The sequence below is a fragment of the Pempheris klunzingeri genome, chromosome 18 (genome assembly GCF_042242105.1).
Source record: "Pempheris klunzingeri isolate RE-2024b chromosome 18, fPemKlu1.hap1, whole genome shotgun sequence".
NCBI lineage: Eukaryota > Metazoa > Chordata > Actinopteri > Acropomatiformes > Pempheridae > Pempheris > Pempheris klunzingeri.
The window spans coordinates 16,921,489-16,938,866 of NC_092029.1; the positions used below are offsets into that span (position 1 = coordinate 16,921,489).

General features: G+C 40.8%; 1 protein-coding gene across 1 annotated transcript in view; it reads right to left on the bottom strand.

Moving 5' to 3' along the window:
• Window positions 1-1,737: 1,737 nt before the first annotated feature.
• Window positions 1,738-17,378, bottom strand: part of syne2a (spectrin repeat containing, nuclear envelope 2a) — a 78,472-nt gene continuing 62,831 nt past the window's right edge. The window contains exons 96-112 of the mRNA XM_070849901.1: window positions 16,270-16,428; window positions 15,216-15,382; window positions 11,742-11,904; window positions 11,188-11,378; window positions 10,640-10,790; window positions 10,009-10,191; window positions 9,511-9,648; window positions 8,935-9,126; window positions 8,047-8,338; window positions 6,521-6,663; window positions 6,292-6,418; window positions 5,865-6,067; window positions 5,607-5,783; window positions 3,518-3,646; window positions 3,241-3,432; window positions 2,957-3,051; window positions 1,738-2,766 (exon numbers count right to left, since the gene is read on the bottom strand). Coding sequence (XP_070706002.1) covers window positions 2,559-2,766; window positions 2,957-3,051; window positions 3,241-3,432; window positions 3,518-3,646; window positions 5,607-5,783; window positions 5,865-6,067; window positions 6,292-6,418; window positions 6,521-6,663; window positions 8,047-8,338; window positions 8,935-9,126; window positions 9,511-9,648; window positions 10,009-10,191; window positions 10,640-10,790; window positions 11,188-11,378; window positions 11,742-11,904; window positions 15,216-15,382; window positions 16,270-16,428 — 2,910 coding nt within the window. The 3' untranslated portion in view covers window positions 1,738-2,558. The remainder of the gene's footprint in view (window positions 2,767-2,956; window positions 3,052-3,240; window positions 3,433-3,517; window positions 3,647-5,606; window positions 5,784-5,864; window positions 6,068-6,291; window positions 6,419-6,520; window positions 6,664-8,046; window positions 8,339-8,934; window positions 9,127-9,510; window positions 9,649-10,008; window positions 10,192-10,639; window positions 10,791-11,187; window positions 11,379-11,741; window positions 11,905-15,215; window positions 15,383-16,269; window positions 16,429-17,378) is intronic.

The window sequence follows — 17,378 nt, forward strand, 5'->3', positions numbered from 1 at the left end:
TGACAAGATGTGCTCAGTCCTTGTTCCTCTGGACCTTAGCACTGTCTGACACAGTCGATGAAATTTTCTTTGACATGCTGAGGAACTGGATAGGAATATCTGCTAGAGCTTTAAAATGCTTCTCTTAATACTCTCTGTTAAACGGGAAGTTTTCATTAATAACCACATCGTCTTTTGTTCCTGTCACATTTGGTGTCTCTCAGGGGTCAGTTTTGGGACCAATTTTTTATTTGCTGTACATGTACATGCTTCCTCTGGGACATATTATCCATAGACATGGTGATTCCTTTCATTGTTATGCTGATGACACGCAGATCTACCTGCCCATTGGAGCCACTGATCTTGGCATGCCGAGTTCACTACATGACTGCTTATGTGATGTCAAACTGTCTGCAGCTTAACTCAAGCAAAACAGAGATCATCGTAATTGTCTCCCAGCATATCGCAAAACATCCTGCCATCTGTCGGTTCCCTGTTGGAACACATCAAGCCTGTTGCAAAGCTTGTGCACTCTTGTTCTTTATCATCCTATAAGTAATATAAATATATAAATGCAAAGCATTTTATCTTGCAAAGACACAGACCATTTTACACGCCTTCATCTCCTCATGGCTGGACTATTGTAACAACCTCTTCACCTGTCTGGGTCTGTTAATCAGCTCCAGACTGTACAGAACTCAGTGACCTTGTTCAATCATACTCTTAACAGAGACATTTTTCTGATTTTACTTTGCTGGCCACACTATAATTAGTTTCATTTGCCTATTATTCTGTCTGAATTTGTTTTTATGATCTGCTTATTGTGAAGTTGTTGCCTTGTGTCATAATGGTGCCTGGTTCATTCTTGGTTTCACCATGAAATAAAGCAAAGTATTGTACAGATAATGCGGTGGCATTCTTGTTGGCAAAAAAAGAAAAGAAACCAGCATCATGTATCATTTCAGTTCTTGTTGTTCTTATACCTAAATGATTTGGTATAAGCAGAGCATGATTGAATTATAAGATTTAAATAAATGAAGTGAGGGATGTCATAGTTAGACTTTTGCATCACTTAAACGTAGTGTATGCTGTAGACACGAGTACTTTTTGACAAAGAAATCTTAACTTGAGCATTTTTGTAGAGCTTTCACCATTCACTTTCAGTGATCACAGATAGCTGAAAGCCTCAGATAAAGCTAGTGTGTGGACCTTGAGTGGAGATTTTTCTCAAACTGTTTTTTAGGTCAAGAGAGAACTTAAACCATCACAAGTGCTCTTACCACAGAGACGATTTTCAGTTGCCTTCATATTTTAGCATATTAGTTTAAGTTTTGTACATACACACTAGGTGTAGCTTGGCAAATGACGGTAATTCTCATTACTTAACTGGAGTGCCGTCACAGTGAGAAGAATTTAGTGGGATCCTGCTGTTTTACATTTGTGTTTGTGCTCAGATTAAATAAATGAGATGCATGTTAATTGTTGACTTCTATATTTGATATACAATCATGAGTGGTATTAGTCTTCTCATCTGACTCTCAAAGATTCAAATAAACTATAATCATGTTTTCTCAAACAAAACTATCCTTTTTAAAGTGTTGGGCATTTAAAAAGGTAATTTCAGTCCCAAGAGAAACTCCTGATTTTCTTTAAAAGGCTTCTTTACTGGCTCTACAGACTGTATCTCTCTGTCAAAGGCATATTTATGCTCATTTGTTCATCACAACTTTAGGCAAAATGGAAAAAAAAATGCTTTGAGTAAATAGAGTTAAGACAATCAGTGTTTACTACCAGAACATTAGGAGGATAAATCCACCATTTGATGTTATAAATAAGCATTATATTATCACATTCTGTACATACACATCACCCTGCTAAATCTACAGTGTTTCAACAGTGCATTGGGAGCCATGGAAGACATAATCTATTCAAGACAAATAGCATCTAAAAAATATGGATATACAATAATGTGTATAAAACTGCCATCGTTTTACCAGTTGGCCTTAGTAAGAACACTTTCGAGTGTAACCTGTCTTTTGTAGTAAAAACACATTTTCATTCAGTCTAACATAAAAATAGCATTATGATGTTTGCAGGGTCAAGTCAGACAAAACGTCAATAGTTCATAAGATAACATAGAATGAGGACCATGGCAGGAGTGATGTCTGAATATAAAACATGCAAATGACAAGGATAATGTATAACTTTGAATAAAAAAAATGGTGAAAAGCTAAACAGCGCCTTGTTTAGTCACTGTTCTACTGTGTTCGGATGATAATGTTTAGATCCAAGTATTCATCAACCTAAAACAAATTCAAGCAAGAGATAAAATCTCTGTTTTTTCTGGTTGAAATGCAAATGGGTGTTTTTTTTTTTTTTTTAATAAATACTATCTTTTCTGAGGTCAAATCTTAAAAAATAGACAATATTTCTCTGTTTTTGGACTTTGAACACAATCATTTCATCAGCTTTGATATATCAAATTAAATATATTAAATAGTTTGTTCATGTGTTTCCGTGTGATAAAAAGGTGACTTGTGTTCTCAAAAAATGCAAAATCTGCTTTTGTTACGTTACTATCAGGTGGGCGGTGGTCCGTTGGTGTAATGTAGCATGGGGTAGAAGGACCAGGCAAAGTTGTTGGCTCCGGTACAGCCGGGGTCGCCCTCTGACAGGGGAATCAGACAGGGGAGGAGCAGCAGGAACAGTAGGAGGAGGTGGAGGGGGAAGGCAGCTCGAAGGACCCGGTTGAAGAAGGAGCGAGGCGCAGCCGAGTCCCTCTTCTCTCTGCAAGTCACAAAACACACATGAATAAAGTTTATTTTGGGAATACATAAAATACACATACTACTGAGTGATACAAGCATAAGTCAAGAAAGCAATTGTACTCTTGTGTGCAATCAATAAAACTTTTCATGTACAATGTGCAATTTAGAACACCATTGTATTAAATACATGTTGGAGTCTTTCTGCATACCTTTGAGTAGAAGAACCTTTCTCTGAACTTGTGGCCTCCTGAGAAGGATCTGCAGATGCACTTTGGCCTTGGATGTCTGATGCAGATTCACAATCCTGAAATAAAGACAAAGATGTTGTTCTGTCATTTCAGCATACAGAAAAGAACAGTAAAATTCAATAAACGAAGAATAAATAAATCTGGTCTTTAATTGATTTGTTGTACAATTTAAAAGTATCTGAAATACAATTTCACAACAGGTGACTGACAAAAGGAACTTTAAAACTCTATGGGTAAACTGTTACCAGGCGCTGCTGCAGGTCGCTGATGTCGTGGTCCACTTGTCTCAGCAGCAGCTTCAGTTTGCTACCTGTCACATGGAGTTTTTCCTGGGCGTCGACGCTCTCCTCAGCCTCGTCCTCCGGCTGCAGCTGAGACCACAGAGCCTGGAGAGAGGCCTGCTGCCTCCGCCTGCCCTGCAGCTCCTCCTGCAGATCCTGCAAACCACAAACATCAGAGATGGTGACGGTGCGCCCCAGGAGGAAAGTGAACACTCAGCAACACACAATTATATGTGCTTACTGTGAGGGTGTGGCGGTGCTGTTGCAGGGCTGTGACAGGCGTGTCTGGGTCACTGATGTCCACGGCATAGCGTCTGCTCTCTGCGTGGGCCAGCCACAGCAGCAGGGAATGGAGGGTTTCATGGAACTCCTATGTGGAGAGGGTTAAAGGTCATTCTTTAAGTATCGATTCCCACTTTGTAACAGTTTAGAACTTCACAATCACATTTTTACACAACTATACTATAACTATACTACAATACTCTTTGCTTTCGGAAAGGTTTCCTCTCAAAACTCATTTGAAAATCAGATGTGAGACAGTCTGACTTAAATCACTGGAGCTATCACTACACATATTTAAATTCATCACAGTATATGATGAAATACTAATACTGTGGCTGTATTTTCATATGCTTTGCTGAGCCCAAACTTCAAAGCGCTTTAACCTGTCTGCCATAATAAGAGTCCAAAGAATGTAAAAAACAAAATAACAAATAAGCGAAACAGTTGCTATTGTTTTGCCTTTTAGTTAGTTTGTTTTTACAGTAACACTTAAATATACAGTTCTGTGCAAAAGTCTTAGACGTGAAGAAATGCTGTAAAGAAAGAATGCTTTCAAAAATATAACATTTGATTATTTCTATCAATTTACAAAATGCAAATAGAGCGAACAGAAGAAAAATCTAAATCAAATCAATATTTGTTGTGACCACTCTTTGCCTTCAAAACAGCATCAATTCTTCCAGGTTCACTTGCACAAAGTCAGGGACTTTGTAGGATCATAACCAGGTGTAAACAGGTGCTAATGATCATCATTTCATATGTGGGATGACCCCAGTCATTGAAACAGAAACAGCTGTAGGAGGCTTAAAACTGGGTGAGGAACAGCCAAACTCTGCTATGAGGTGAGGTTGTGGAAGAGCGTGTGTGAGAGCACAGCAACAAGACATAAGGTAGTTATCCTGCATCAGCAAGGTCTCTGCCAGGCAAAGACTTCAGAGCACACTGGGGTTTCCAGATGTGCTGTTCAAGCTCTTTTGAAGAAGCACAAAGAGACGGGCAACGTTGAGGACTGTAGACGCAGTGGTCGGCCAAGGAAACTTAGTGCAGCAGATGAGACACATTCTGCTTACTTCCCTTCAAAATCGGAAGATATCCAGCAGCCAGCAGCTCAGAACTAGCAGAAACCAGTGGGACCCAGGTACACCCAACTACTGCCTACTAACTTTTGGAAACAATCAACTAAACTACGCATGAAAACGTAGGAACTGGGGTGCAGAAAAATGGCAGCAGGTGTTCTGTCAAAATTGTAAATATTTGGCTGTAGCAGAAGACAGTGTGTTTGCCAAAGGGCTGGAGAGCGGTACAGTAATGAGTGTCTGCAGGTAACAGTGAAGCTGGTGGAGGTTCATGGCAAGAATGGGGCTGCATTTCGGCAAATGGAGACGGGGATTTGGTCTGGATTAATGGCGTCCTTAGTGCTAAGACTACATGACGAGACAGAAGGATCCTGAGGCAGCCGACTTCGACAGAAGGTCTGTGGTTAATTCTCAAATGTTGGAACAACCTACCTGCTGAGTTCCTTGAAAAACTGTGCAAGTGTACCTGGAAAAACTGATGCTGTTTTGAAGTGTGGTCACAGCAAATAGTGATTTGATTTAGATTTTTCTCCTGTTCGCTCACTTTTGTATTTTGTAAATTGATAAAAATAAACAATTAAATTGTATATTTTTGAAAGCATTCTTACTTTCTTGCATTTCTTCATACCTGCCGAAAACTTTTGCACAGTACTGTATAATTGTGGGCAGTTAAGTATGTGGTGAAAATGTTTATTTACATATCAGATGTGTGAAGGGCATTTAAATACAGATATCAGCTTCAACCCTGTATTTCAGTTCTGACCACGTCCCCACTTGTTAGGAATAATTAAGTTATTTAATAATAAAGCCTGAGTGGATAACTATGAGCTCATTAGAAATTAAGCTACATAGCAGCTCCTTTGGAGAAAAAGGACAATCTACGAAGAGCACCCCAACCTCTGCAGTACTTAGTTAGAAAAACAGAACAACAGTAACATTATAGCATCATTATAAATACTGATTTCTTCTCACCTTGCAGCGCATCAGCGTCCTCCTCTGACTGGTGTCCCACTGCTGGAGGCCTGTACACGCTCGGCTCCAGTCTCTGTTCATACCGACCAGCCTCTCCTGGAGTTCTGGAGCTTCCTGAGCTCGCAGGTTCACAGACAGCATGACAGACTTGTAGCGAGCAAACTTCTTCTGCGTCTCCTGCAAGAGAATATCCATGAATACAAACACTGAAACTAAAGACTTGTCATCAGATCTGTTCAGTTTGGTCTTGAATTTCACCTTCAGTTCTTTGGCTCTGGCTGTCATGTCCTCAATGCTGACTGCAGGGTCGGACTGCTGGAGGCGCTGTAGCTCCGGGATGACGTTTTCTAACCAGGAAATGATGTCGTCGAGGTCAGATGTGAGCTGTTGAGGCTCCTGAGGGCCCGCATGCTGGTTGCTCCTGGACTGAACCTTGAGCAACTCCCAGCGCTCAATCACACCTGAGAGAGCATTTATAAGATGTGGGTTGATGATTGTCACAATTATTACATACGTACAAACTGACATCAGCACTATCCATGTATCCTGTAGATGCAGATGTCCTCGTTCACAGCTGGTCAAACTAATGAACAGTAAATGGGGGCCAGTTTACAGAGGGTTTTAAACCTAAACCACACTCAAAGGAACACATATCGTCATTACTATGTTTCCAAGCGTCTCTCACCTGACTGTTTGTCTGAGGCAGTCAGTCCCGTCAGGCCGAGCTCCTCCGGCTGCTCCTCATCATCCAGGATCAGCGAGACTCTTTTAATGTTCTCGATGCTGCCGCTGCACTGAGACATGAGACGCAACTGGAGACAACAAACAAAGCTTTAGTACTGACAGCTGGAGCTGCTAACAGTTATTAACCTTTGTCTACTTGCATCCACCTGGCTGATATTTTTAAAACGTACATAGCCCTGCTTTAGAGGGGTGCTGGTGAGGGTGGGTGGAGCCTCAGCGTGGCCCTCTGAGTCCAGCTGGAGAGACTGTGTTTCTGCGTCGGCCTGCGATCGCCATCTGGGAGTCTCGTGTACGGCCACAGACCTGCTTGAAACTGAAACACAAACAAAAACAATTTAAACCACATCCATGATCTAATCCAAGTCAACATCCTTAATTTAACTGTATTTGCTACCAAAAACTACTCTATCTCTATCTCAGTGAAACAAATTGTTGGGTGCAGGTCATCAGTCTCTCAACCTAAGAACTACTGGTACTGAATGTTCCCTGGTGGGGCTTTTGTTTTTAGCCACATTTTTGGGGGAATTTCTGTTCAATTTTAGCTCTCCATTTGGATGATCTAAAACATCAGAATCAAAGTATGACTCACTGACCGACTGGACCTCTGAAAAATATAGGAGGTTTGGTGGTCGACAGTGATGCAAATTCTGTTTGCAGTATGTGGAAAAATTAATAAAAGATCTATCCTCCCTGATAAAAAAAAGTCATCAAAAAAAAAGAAAAAGATGAATACAGTAGCAGATCAGTGTTACAAGTACAGTGCCATTAAAATTCATATTCAGCCTGAAAATGCAAGTCCCCAAACGAATAAAATGAAAAAGAAATGTGACCAGAGCATTGGAGCCTGTGATTACATCCTCTCCATTAGCCAGTTAGTGTTCTTTTTAAAATTCAGATCACAGTAACACCCATTAACCAAAAATGTGTGAGAGAGAGAAATGGGTAGAAAATGTTTGATTTGGCATTGACGGATTTTTCCAAACCACAGCAACAGCACGAAGAGAAATAAGATGCCAGTGATACATGAGCTGATGGAAGATATTTACTGGAAACTTATTTCACCGTGAAGAGCTATGAGTGGATTTATTAAGCAGAGGGTGAGGATGTTACTTTGCCTACCCAGTGAAGAGGCTCGTAGGGGCTTCAATAAATTCCTCCTGGCTCTCAGTCAACTCCACCTCTGGGAGGAGAGAGGCCTCAGACTAGAGGTGTCTGGATGGCTATGGTTGTGTGTGTGCAGGTGCTCGAAACTAATGTTTTGTAAAAAATGTTTTTAAGCTTTAACATCTACGCAATCCCATTAACTGAGATGTTTATCACTTTTGTTTTGGAATGGCTGACAACTAAACTGGAGTAAACCTTGAAACTTTCAGTAACTCGCCAAGACTACTTTTGATATCGATTTCCACTTTTACACTTGGGTGTAAATATCATCCCAAGGATCCTGGGTCTCAAACAGTTCCTGGCTGTCTTTGGTTTGCCTGTATGTGCTTTTCTCCTTTGCATCATCCATATAATAAAAGTCATAATAACACCAGATAAGTTTTAGTGGCTGAGGTCCATAACACATTTAAAACAGCATCTTTTTTATATGACCTCCTGTGACTTAAGACCCTTCCAGGCAATAACACTAGGAAATGGAAAAGAGTGTGTGAACCATCACTGTACATTTTGCTATGAGACACTGTAAATCCACCTGATAGAGCACTGAAGTAAGTTCTCTCCTCTTCATCTTCCTCCTCCTCATCACCATCATCTTCATGGGATGATGACCCTCCTACGTCTCCGGTGTGGTCCCACTCCAGCTGCAGCGAGTCCACACTCACTGGCGTCTCCCGCCCCGAACGCTCCAATGGGGTGGCCAGCAGGTGGGTGGGCGTGGCCGGGAGGCTTCCGTGGCTCCGCCCCAGCCACGGTCGGCCAATCAGCTCTAAGCTCGACTCCAAGGAAAAGGTGGTACCAGCGAGTTCCGGTTCTTCTTTGACCATCTAAGGCAAAGAAATAATAAAGAATCAATAAAGTTGTATTCTTTGCATTCCAAAATGACCTATTTTATTTGTGTCCAGTTTGAGATTATTTGCACTCCAGTTATTTTGGAGACATTTCACTCAGCAATGCAAACTCTATACTTGCAAACTATGCATGAGGAATCCAGAGCCGTAGCGCTCACAAACTTATCTGGAATTTTCAAGCAACAAACGGAGACTGAAATGTGACTTTGCCACCATTTGAAAAAACTCATCGCTCTGTTGTTTTTCAAGAGTTTTTTTGTAGTAACACTATTTACTATATTTTATCGTTGACCCAGTGTAATTTTTATTTTTCTGCAAATCAAACAATATGGGTGGTGCTGATGACTTTTTCCTTGGATATCCTGTTGATGAAGTTTCTGGTTTGGCAGAAAAATCACTTCACAAAACTAACATCTGCAGCTCACTGGATCTCCATAGCTGGCTTAGAATAGCAAATGAAAACATGTAAAATGTGTATTATATAAAAACCATTATAAGAGAATAGAAAAAACAGCATTATTTAAGTTCTGAATGGAAGACTGGATGTAGTGCATGTGTGTGATCGAGCTCACAGGGGGCTGGCTGAGGCGCTGGTGGAAGCGGACCAGTCTGCTGAAAACCTCCTGGCAGTAGGAGTGCAGCTCCTCCAGCTCGTCCTCTATCAGCGCCGCATCCTGTGGCGAGCTCTTCTGGATCAGACCCTCTCCAAACACTATCAACCCATCAATGCGCTCCGTGTTCAGGGTGATCTCCTTCTGGAAGCTCTGCAGGAAGAGGGTTGGGATGGTTGGATGAACAGAGAAAATGAGAAGAATACTGAAAACTAAGAGGAACCAAACATGACTTCCTTCCTAAAAAATTACCCAGAATTGAAAACTGCAGCCAGTGCCTTATTCATCTAAAAATACAGTTCTTCTAATGGTTGTAAAATGTAAGCACCAAGTGAACTGAGAGAATAATTTTTTCCACAGTGCATTTGTTTATAATAGATCAGGTTTTCTGAAAAAGATGAAAAAGCTTAAAGCTTTAAAAGCTGTTTTCGTTTAGAAAAAATGAAGTGAGGAGATTCTTTTTATCGCACAGTTGGCACCACTTGCAGTGTGTTCCCTGTCTGCCTGAGCATATGTGTGGCTACAGTGTTTTCTCACATTGAGCTGTTGTATCTTGTGATGGACATCGCTCTCCGAAAAGTGCTCGACGTTGGTGAGCTTCAGGTCCAGCTCGGTCAGCCACACCAGCATGCTCTCCCTGGTGCCTTCAAAGTCCTCCCTTTGGCCGGTAAAATACTGAGAGAGAGGTGAAGAAGAAGATGACATGGGGAAGAGGATGGTTCGAGGTTGGACAGCCAAGGTTCACTGACTTCTTTTGGGATCTAATTTGCATGGATGCAACTTTGTTTTTAACATTGTGTTGTTTAATTTTATGCTACTTGTTTTTTGTTTTCTTTTTCACGTGTACGTTCAAGTGTTTCACTTGAACATGTTATCTGTTGAATTTATGTGTTTTGTAGATCTATAAATGAATCAAATAAAAGAAATACAAAGATAAGTGGAAAACCACTTGTAGAAAGGGAAGCAGACAATGAACCTGTCAGTCCAGATTTACACCCAGGATACACATCTCATATGTTTTAAACAGTCCTGTACCTTGAGCCTGCGTAGGATGGCAGACACTCTGCGGTGCAGGGTGTCCCAGCGCCGGTTGCCCTCGTGGACCATGGCTTTGAGCTGGCTGGCTCTGTCAGTGCGGTTCTCTCTGGCCAGGCGGCGGTACTGGTTATTGACCAATTCCAGGTGGGTCAGCCGCTCATTAACCTGCCTTTGGAAACCCTAAAAAGTAGAGGAGGATGGGATGAACCGTAGATTTTGAAAAATAAATTATGCTGTACCATTTAAGTCATTGTTTAGAAAAAAAATGAATATGTCTAAATATGTCAGTTTCGACTCTTGAGCAACATGATGTGCATATTTTACTATTTTCTGATTTTTATATGGCTCAAATGATTAATTGATTAACAATCTGCAGATTGATAATGAAAATAATGGTTGTTTTCCATAATGTCAAATAAACTAATAGTTTGATTTATCTTACACATTTATCCTTATTCACTTGTTGTTAAAAGAGAAAGTGAAAGGAGCAGAACCAAAAACACATTCTATTTTTGGCAATGGAAACCGATGTCATAACACTTTGAGGTTAGTTTTGCAAAGTAGCACAAAGACAAACGTCCTTCAAGTCTGTCAAGTCAAAGTCTAGTGTGGTGACTTCTCAGCTGACCTCAAACTTCTTGAGCTCCTCCTTGGCGACTGTATAAAGGACGTCTGCAGAGTTGGGGTTGGCAGCGGTGCACTCTGCCATCTTGAGCCAATCCTCAAACCGCGAGTAGTCATCGAGGAACTTGCACCAGAGTCTCCACGTCTCCTCAATCCTACGATGACACATTGTGCTGGAGTTACAGTCCACTGTGGACACTGAGAAAGGCTTTTCTAATTAATAAGTGTATATTTTTCACAAGTAAGCATCACGTCGATCTTAAAAAGCAGTGCCATTATTAATCATCTGCAATCTGAGTTTTTGAAATTGTATAATCAAATTTCTTAGTCAAAATGTTTAGTTTCAGTTTAAATGATTGATTTAATTAGAACCTTACTGAATGAACCAGAGTGGTATATCAGATGTACATGAGGCACAGCCTATAATGGCTGAACAAAGAACCCAAAGAAGTTAAGTCCTCCTTTTGTGTAACATCTTCAAAACTTGCATGCAGTGATCTGACTGATTTATCTGTGATGAAAAGTGTGAGGACTCCATACAGTCAGTCCTACCTGAGCCTCCGGTCCACAGCCATGGCACAGATGGTCCTCCAGCGCTGGTCCAGGCTGCAGCTGGTCTCCTGCAGGGAGTCGCTCTCCGCCTCGCTGCCACCAGCAGCATCTTCGTCCCGCAGCAAAACGTCACACAGACTGAGTACCGACGCTACGCCCTCCGTGTGCTGCTCAATGTCCCTCTGCAGCTCCTGGACAGACACGTGGACCGGAAAGAAGACAGACATCACATCAGTCCATACCAGTGACACACCATACCAGAGTTTAACATCAGTCCACAGACACACACACACAGATAGGACAGGGGCTCACTGCATGAGACCACCACTCCCAAAATTAAACAAAGGACAGATATGAATAATTAATCATAAAGACAGACAAAGAGTGAGAGGTAGTGACAGAGAGAGCCAGAAAAACAAAAGTGTGAGGAGAAGTATGAAATGAAGTTGTAACAATACAAATAAACAAAGTGGAAATTAACCTCAAAAGGCCTTCCGCAGCAATAACAGACAGTGTGGATAGCCCAATGTGAAGTGATGTGTGTTTGTGTCTACCTGCTGCTCGGCCAGCCTCCTCTGGATCTCCTGGTGGTGACAGACGCTGTAGGTGACGGGTCTGGACAGCTCGGCCTCGATGCGAGAAAGCCACGAGCGTAAGTTACTCATGTTCTTATCCAGCTGCTGCACGGTCACCAGAGTTTCCTTCAGCTTCTTCACCCTGAACACACACACACACACACACACAAACACCCTGTTTTTATATTTATTCATTTAACTGTGTGGTCCAATTTAATTAGTGATCCATATTCAAGTTAGCAATCACAAATAATTGAATGTGAAAATTAACCAACATCCTACCAATGGCTTTTCTACCATTCAAAAATGAAAGAATGTCAGTGGTTGCATTGTATGTGTGTGTGTGACGATTGTGAACAAAGAGGCACTAATTGGCTAACTTCAGTTGTAAATTTGTCAGTAATGTATAACAAAACATTACGCAAGAAAGGAAAATATGAATAAATAAAAACAACTTTGTGTGGAAAATCTACACTTTTAATTGTGTCCTAACCGCTCGTATTTATCTGGTGTCCCAAACCCCAACTGCCATTGATCCTTTGTGGCGTTTATTTTTTTAATTTTTTTAAAAGAAAGTCAAGACAGCCAAGAGCTAAACCTGTAAAAGTTTTTTTTCCACATGATCACTGGCAAGTAAATGAATAAATAATAACATAATATATTATAATATAATTCATTATATGATTATGTAATGATAATATAATAAAAGAATAAAATACAGAAAGAAAAGAATGTCAGGCAGAGAAAAACAAAAAGAAAATACACAGAGCTGGAAAGAAAGAAAGAAAGAAAGAGCTTTTCACTAAACCACTATGTTCTCAGGTATCTTACACTAGGACTTCCAAAGTCACCATGGCAACTGACCCCCTTATTGAACGCGCACACGCATTGCGCCACACCGACTGGTGTCATAGCAACGCTTGGGACAATAACAGCTCTCTTCGGAGGCTCAAAAGCCTGAAGTGTGCCCCATTGGGGAGTTTGAGTTAATTTCCTCATTTGATCCTTCCTCTCCTGTCGAGGTCCAGCAAGGCCTGTCGGGTCTGAGAGGGAGGTGCTCTCTATCAAATAATAAGCACTAAAAACAGCTGCGAGTGTAAGTGGCAGGCTGAAGAATGCATGAAAGGGTCCCAACAGATGCCAGACACTGGGATGGCTATAGATAAGTTGAGTGTTTGCATGTGTGAGAGCCTTTTGTCTGATCTTACGAGATCCGGTTTGAAAAGTAGACCTTAAGATTTGGGATATTTGTCATCTTGGATTGTGCGTATTTCATCAAGAGCTACGTTTAGACTCAAGAGTAGAATTAAAATTAAGTTTAAGCTTATTTACAGTCTTGGAGCAGGGCATGTTAATGGTTGGTGAGTATTTTTTATGTGGACACAGTTCCTGTAAAGCAGCTTAATGCTAATAGAGCAAATAATCATGCACTGAGAGATTTGATGTATTTTGTTGTATGAGAAAGAAAAGTGGATCCCTAAGAAATAATAGAACAAGTTGGATATTGGATTAACTCTAGTAGTAAGTCAGTTCAATCGATTCCACATTCTAGTCAAAGTTCAGGAATAATGTACAGGATGTAGTCAGTGGAAGATTGCATGTGTAGTTTATGTGGCTCCATGTTTATGGCCGTGTAATGAAGACATAATAGAGTCAGTGTAAATTATTCCCAGAAAATACTCTTCCCTTCTGCAGATACAACCATCCTAGTCAACTAAATTGTCTCTTTCTCTCTTTCACTCCCTCCCTACCTCTGACAGCCTAACAAAGACCAGCAGCTTCATGCGGAGGCCCAACAAAGACACAAAACCCGGTCAGGGGTCCTCGCTGAGGAAAAGGACACGAGGAGAATGGATGGAGAAAAATGGCGCATTAAGAGCTGGAGGATAAGTGAGGATATACGGTTGGAGGACCAAGTTAACAAAGTGCGGCCGACCACAGGAGGGCCCAAAGTTACTCAGAGACTAAACTCTTTTCATGTTACTGTATAAAGACCCCAAAGATTCTTAGCATGGATAAACTCAGTTCTATTGAATTCTACTGTAGCCCTTTTCATTTCTACAACAACAGTGGAGGAAAATGCAACGAACATTAAGGAATACTATTCTTTCAAACATGTCTCCACTTAGAATCATTTTTTTAGCAAACTTGAATCACATTACTGTGTAATGTCATAGGCATCACTTGCTGTAACACAGCCACAGAGATGGTTACTGCTCTCTTCAATAGCCGTTTCCAGTTTAAAAAAAGGGGAGATAAGCCCACTGTACACTCCCTCCCCAGCACCAAACTAAATGTTAGCAACTAGCCTCTAAAGAAAGCCCAACATCTGGATATGTACCAAGTTAGCAAAACACCTCTGCTGGAAATAATATATCAGAGCTGTTGATTAGCTTAGTTGAGCTTTGATTATTGTACCTATTAAATGTTGCAACTTTTACAAGACTACACAAGTGTATCTTAATCATTTATATTTACAAAATGCTGCGATAAATTATATGTTTTTAGTTGGACTGTTGCTGAATCAAGTTTTATTATTAGTTATTATTTCATTCTCACTGATAAACTTATTATTATCATTGTTTATGTGTAACACTTACTCATCTTATTCATGTCCCCTTGCCTCAGAGTAATTGTAATTTCTACATCAAGCTCCCAGAACTGTGCCCCTGGAATCTTTGAGGGGACCTCACTTATTGAATCAGAGATTAATGCATGCCGACAGACCCAGCCCCTCCCCTACTAACCTACCCTCCCTCACATCGTTGCTCTCTGACAGACTAGAAAAAGGGGGTGTCCGTTTGGACATATGGTACTGTCTGAAACTTAAGCGCAGCTTTTTTTGTGGTAGTCAGGAGGAGGGTGGGGGGTTTAGGTTGGGTGTGTGCAGGTTTAGGAGTGAAGTCTGCATCTCCAGCTCTTCCACAGGACTCTCCATCTGTCTGAGTGGTGGGGAGTGAGGGGGGGGTGGGGGTTGTGGGCAGTAACAGTCTATCATCACGGTGGCTTAACCTACAGTCTGTACATTAGAAACCATGTATTCCTGACAGCTGCGGAGCTGACTCACACAACAGCAGGTGGATGGATTCACATTAGAGACTCTGTCTAATTACAGACTCCCAGTTAAAGCCATTTAGTCCTTAACAATGAAAGGTGCTTTTTAAGAAGGCTAATAATTAGTGCGTGGTACTGAAACCATCCACACATACACACACACCTACACCACACTTTTTAATTTAACAACTTTTTACTACTTGCCTTTAAAAAGTACTTGCTAACTGACATCCACACACTTTCTGACTTCTATGTATTTAATGATTTCCATTATTGTTTGCCTTCCTTTTGGGTCTTGTGGGAAATGCTTAATTGATACAAATGCACACTTATACATGCAAGTGGGTACCTAAATCCTTTACAGCTCAGAGCTGCTATGACGCCTGCGGCTGTGCTCACCTGGCTTCGATGTGGTGGAAGAGGTTGTGCCAGCGCTGGTTGACCTCCAGCAGCGAGCCGTGGACCTGGGTCTGCTTTGCCTCGTCACTGGCTAACAGCAGCTGCTCCCCGAGCTGCTTCAGGTGGCTCTTATTCTCACTGAACAGGTTGATTTCCTCCATGCAGTCCTGTGGGGACATGACACCATAAGATTATGCTGCTTTATCAACATCATGTCCTAAAGAAAGACTCTTTGGATTCTTATATTTATTTCTGTTTTATACTGAAGGACAGTACACTAATAGATGCTTGCTTCTCATCCTTTTGATATCTCAACATGAAATCAACCTGAGTTTTCATAACACACTTTTCTATTACAGCTTTAAATGACCAGTAAAACTCAAAAATGTTGAGCTTTAGTTCAATTTAAAAAAACTGCTTCATCCAACCTGCCAAACACCTGTTTCTATGGCCTAGAGCAGCTGCTTTTCAACAGGAAGTGCCATCTTTTGCTATGGTGATAATCAAAACAGACTAATATCATGCCCAAAACAGCGATCCTGCAACGTTCAAAACCAATTATTATCTTGTTGACTAAATGAACATGCTTCATGATGAGACAGAAAGGTACAAAGGGCTTTCTGCCACTGAAAGGACAACTGTTGTGTATGAACAAAGGGCCACTCCATTCCAGGCCACCATCTGCTATAAACAGCATAATGCATGTTGCTCATGTATGGATTTTAACCTACAGACGTGGTGTCCATGCCCTGAATCATAGGTTGATTGTAGAGAGTACTGTTTAAATACTATGTTTTATAATGGGCATACAAGAACATAATGATGAAATTATTACTTGTAATGTAAGCCCTAATCCAGTCATATTTGAAGTTGGATAACTCCAAGAACAGTCCGATTTCATCCAAATAAATTTTCATAAATTATTGTCTTGTTAATTAATGTCGTGTTCTGATGTTGTATTGTGTGGACAGTTGTGCAAATCACATGAGAACTCATGAAAACACCTGTTCTTCCATGTGTTTGGATAGATATCAATATTGCTTAGATCGAGTACCTTCTTCAGTTTCTCCACCATTTCCTCGATGCTCTGATCTCCGCTGTGGCACACCTTGTTCTCCATCTGAGTCAGCCAATCACAGAACTCTTTGTTCTTGTCGTTGAAGATGGTCCAGGCATTGAGGCGGTCCGCGATTTCTTGCCTGCGCAAGGATACCTGGGAAATGTCAATGTGACAAAAGAAGCGTTCATCAACTTTGCATGCCTCATCTGAGCACTTTCATCTTGAGATACTTTCACATTCGTCTCACCGCCATATTCACCATTTTATGATTTCCAGTTGAGCAGACATGTGTAGTTATAGAGTTAAAAAAAAAAAATGATGATTAAAAATTGCATGGGGCAATTTCAAGAACCATTAAAACACTTAAAAGAAATAAACACTTATAGGGCTGGAAGGACTGTGGTGTCAGCTAAGCAGCGGCAGAAATAGAAAATGCGGCAGAGACCCGTAGGGGTACATCTAATTCATTTACAAGTAACAAATACTGCATAGAAACTGGAGTTTAGCATGACTGACAGCATATAAGTACCATCATCAAGAAGTACTGATTTAATATTTAATATTAATATCTTAAGTTTTGTTACTATCAGGCTAGTTTAGGGTAGCAAGATGTTTTTCATGGGCTAACAAGGGGACTATGTTACTTTGTTCACACCAAGCACTAAACATGATTATAATTTTCCCATGAGAGAAACAAACCATGAAACTCACAACATTAAAATCAGCAAAACAAATGTGTCTCAATTACATAATTAGGTTCTTTCTTTGCCAAATCTAAAATAGAACAACTTCACATGAACTGTTTAACTCGTGCTGAGCTGTTGCAGAAACAAAAGCTTCAAAACAGCAGTTCCTTGGATTTTGACACATGAATCCAGTCTGAAACAAGGTTATTTGTTATGACACTTTCTGGTATGTATCCAGGAAGTTCTGACCTAATTCTAAAACAAAACAATACATTTTGTAGATTTGAGCTTGGAGCACAGGAACACATAACCTGGTAAATTACTGAGGAGAAGTTGCAGCTTTCAGAATCTGTATCGAAGTACTGACTCAATACACCAGATTACATGGTACAGCAGTGAATACAAAACGGTGAAATG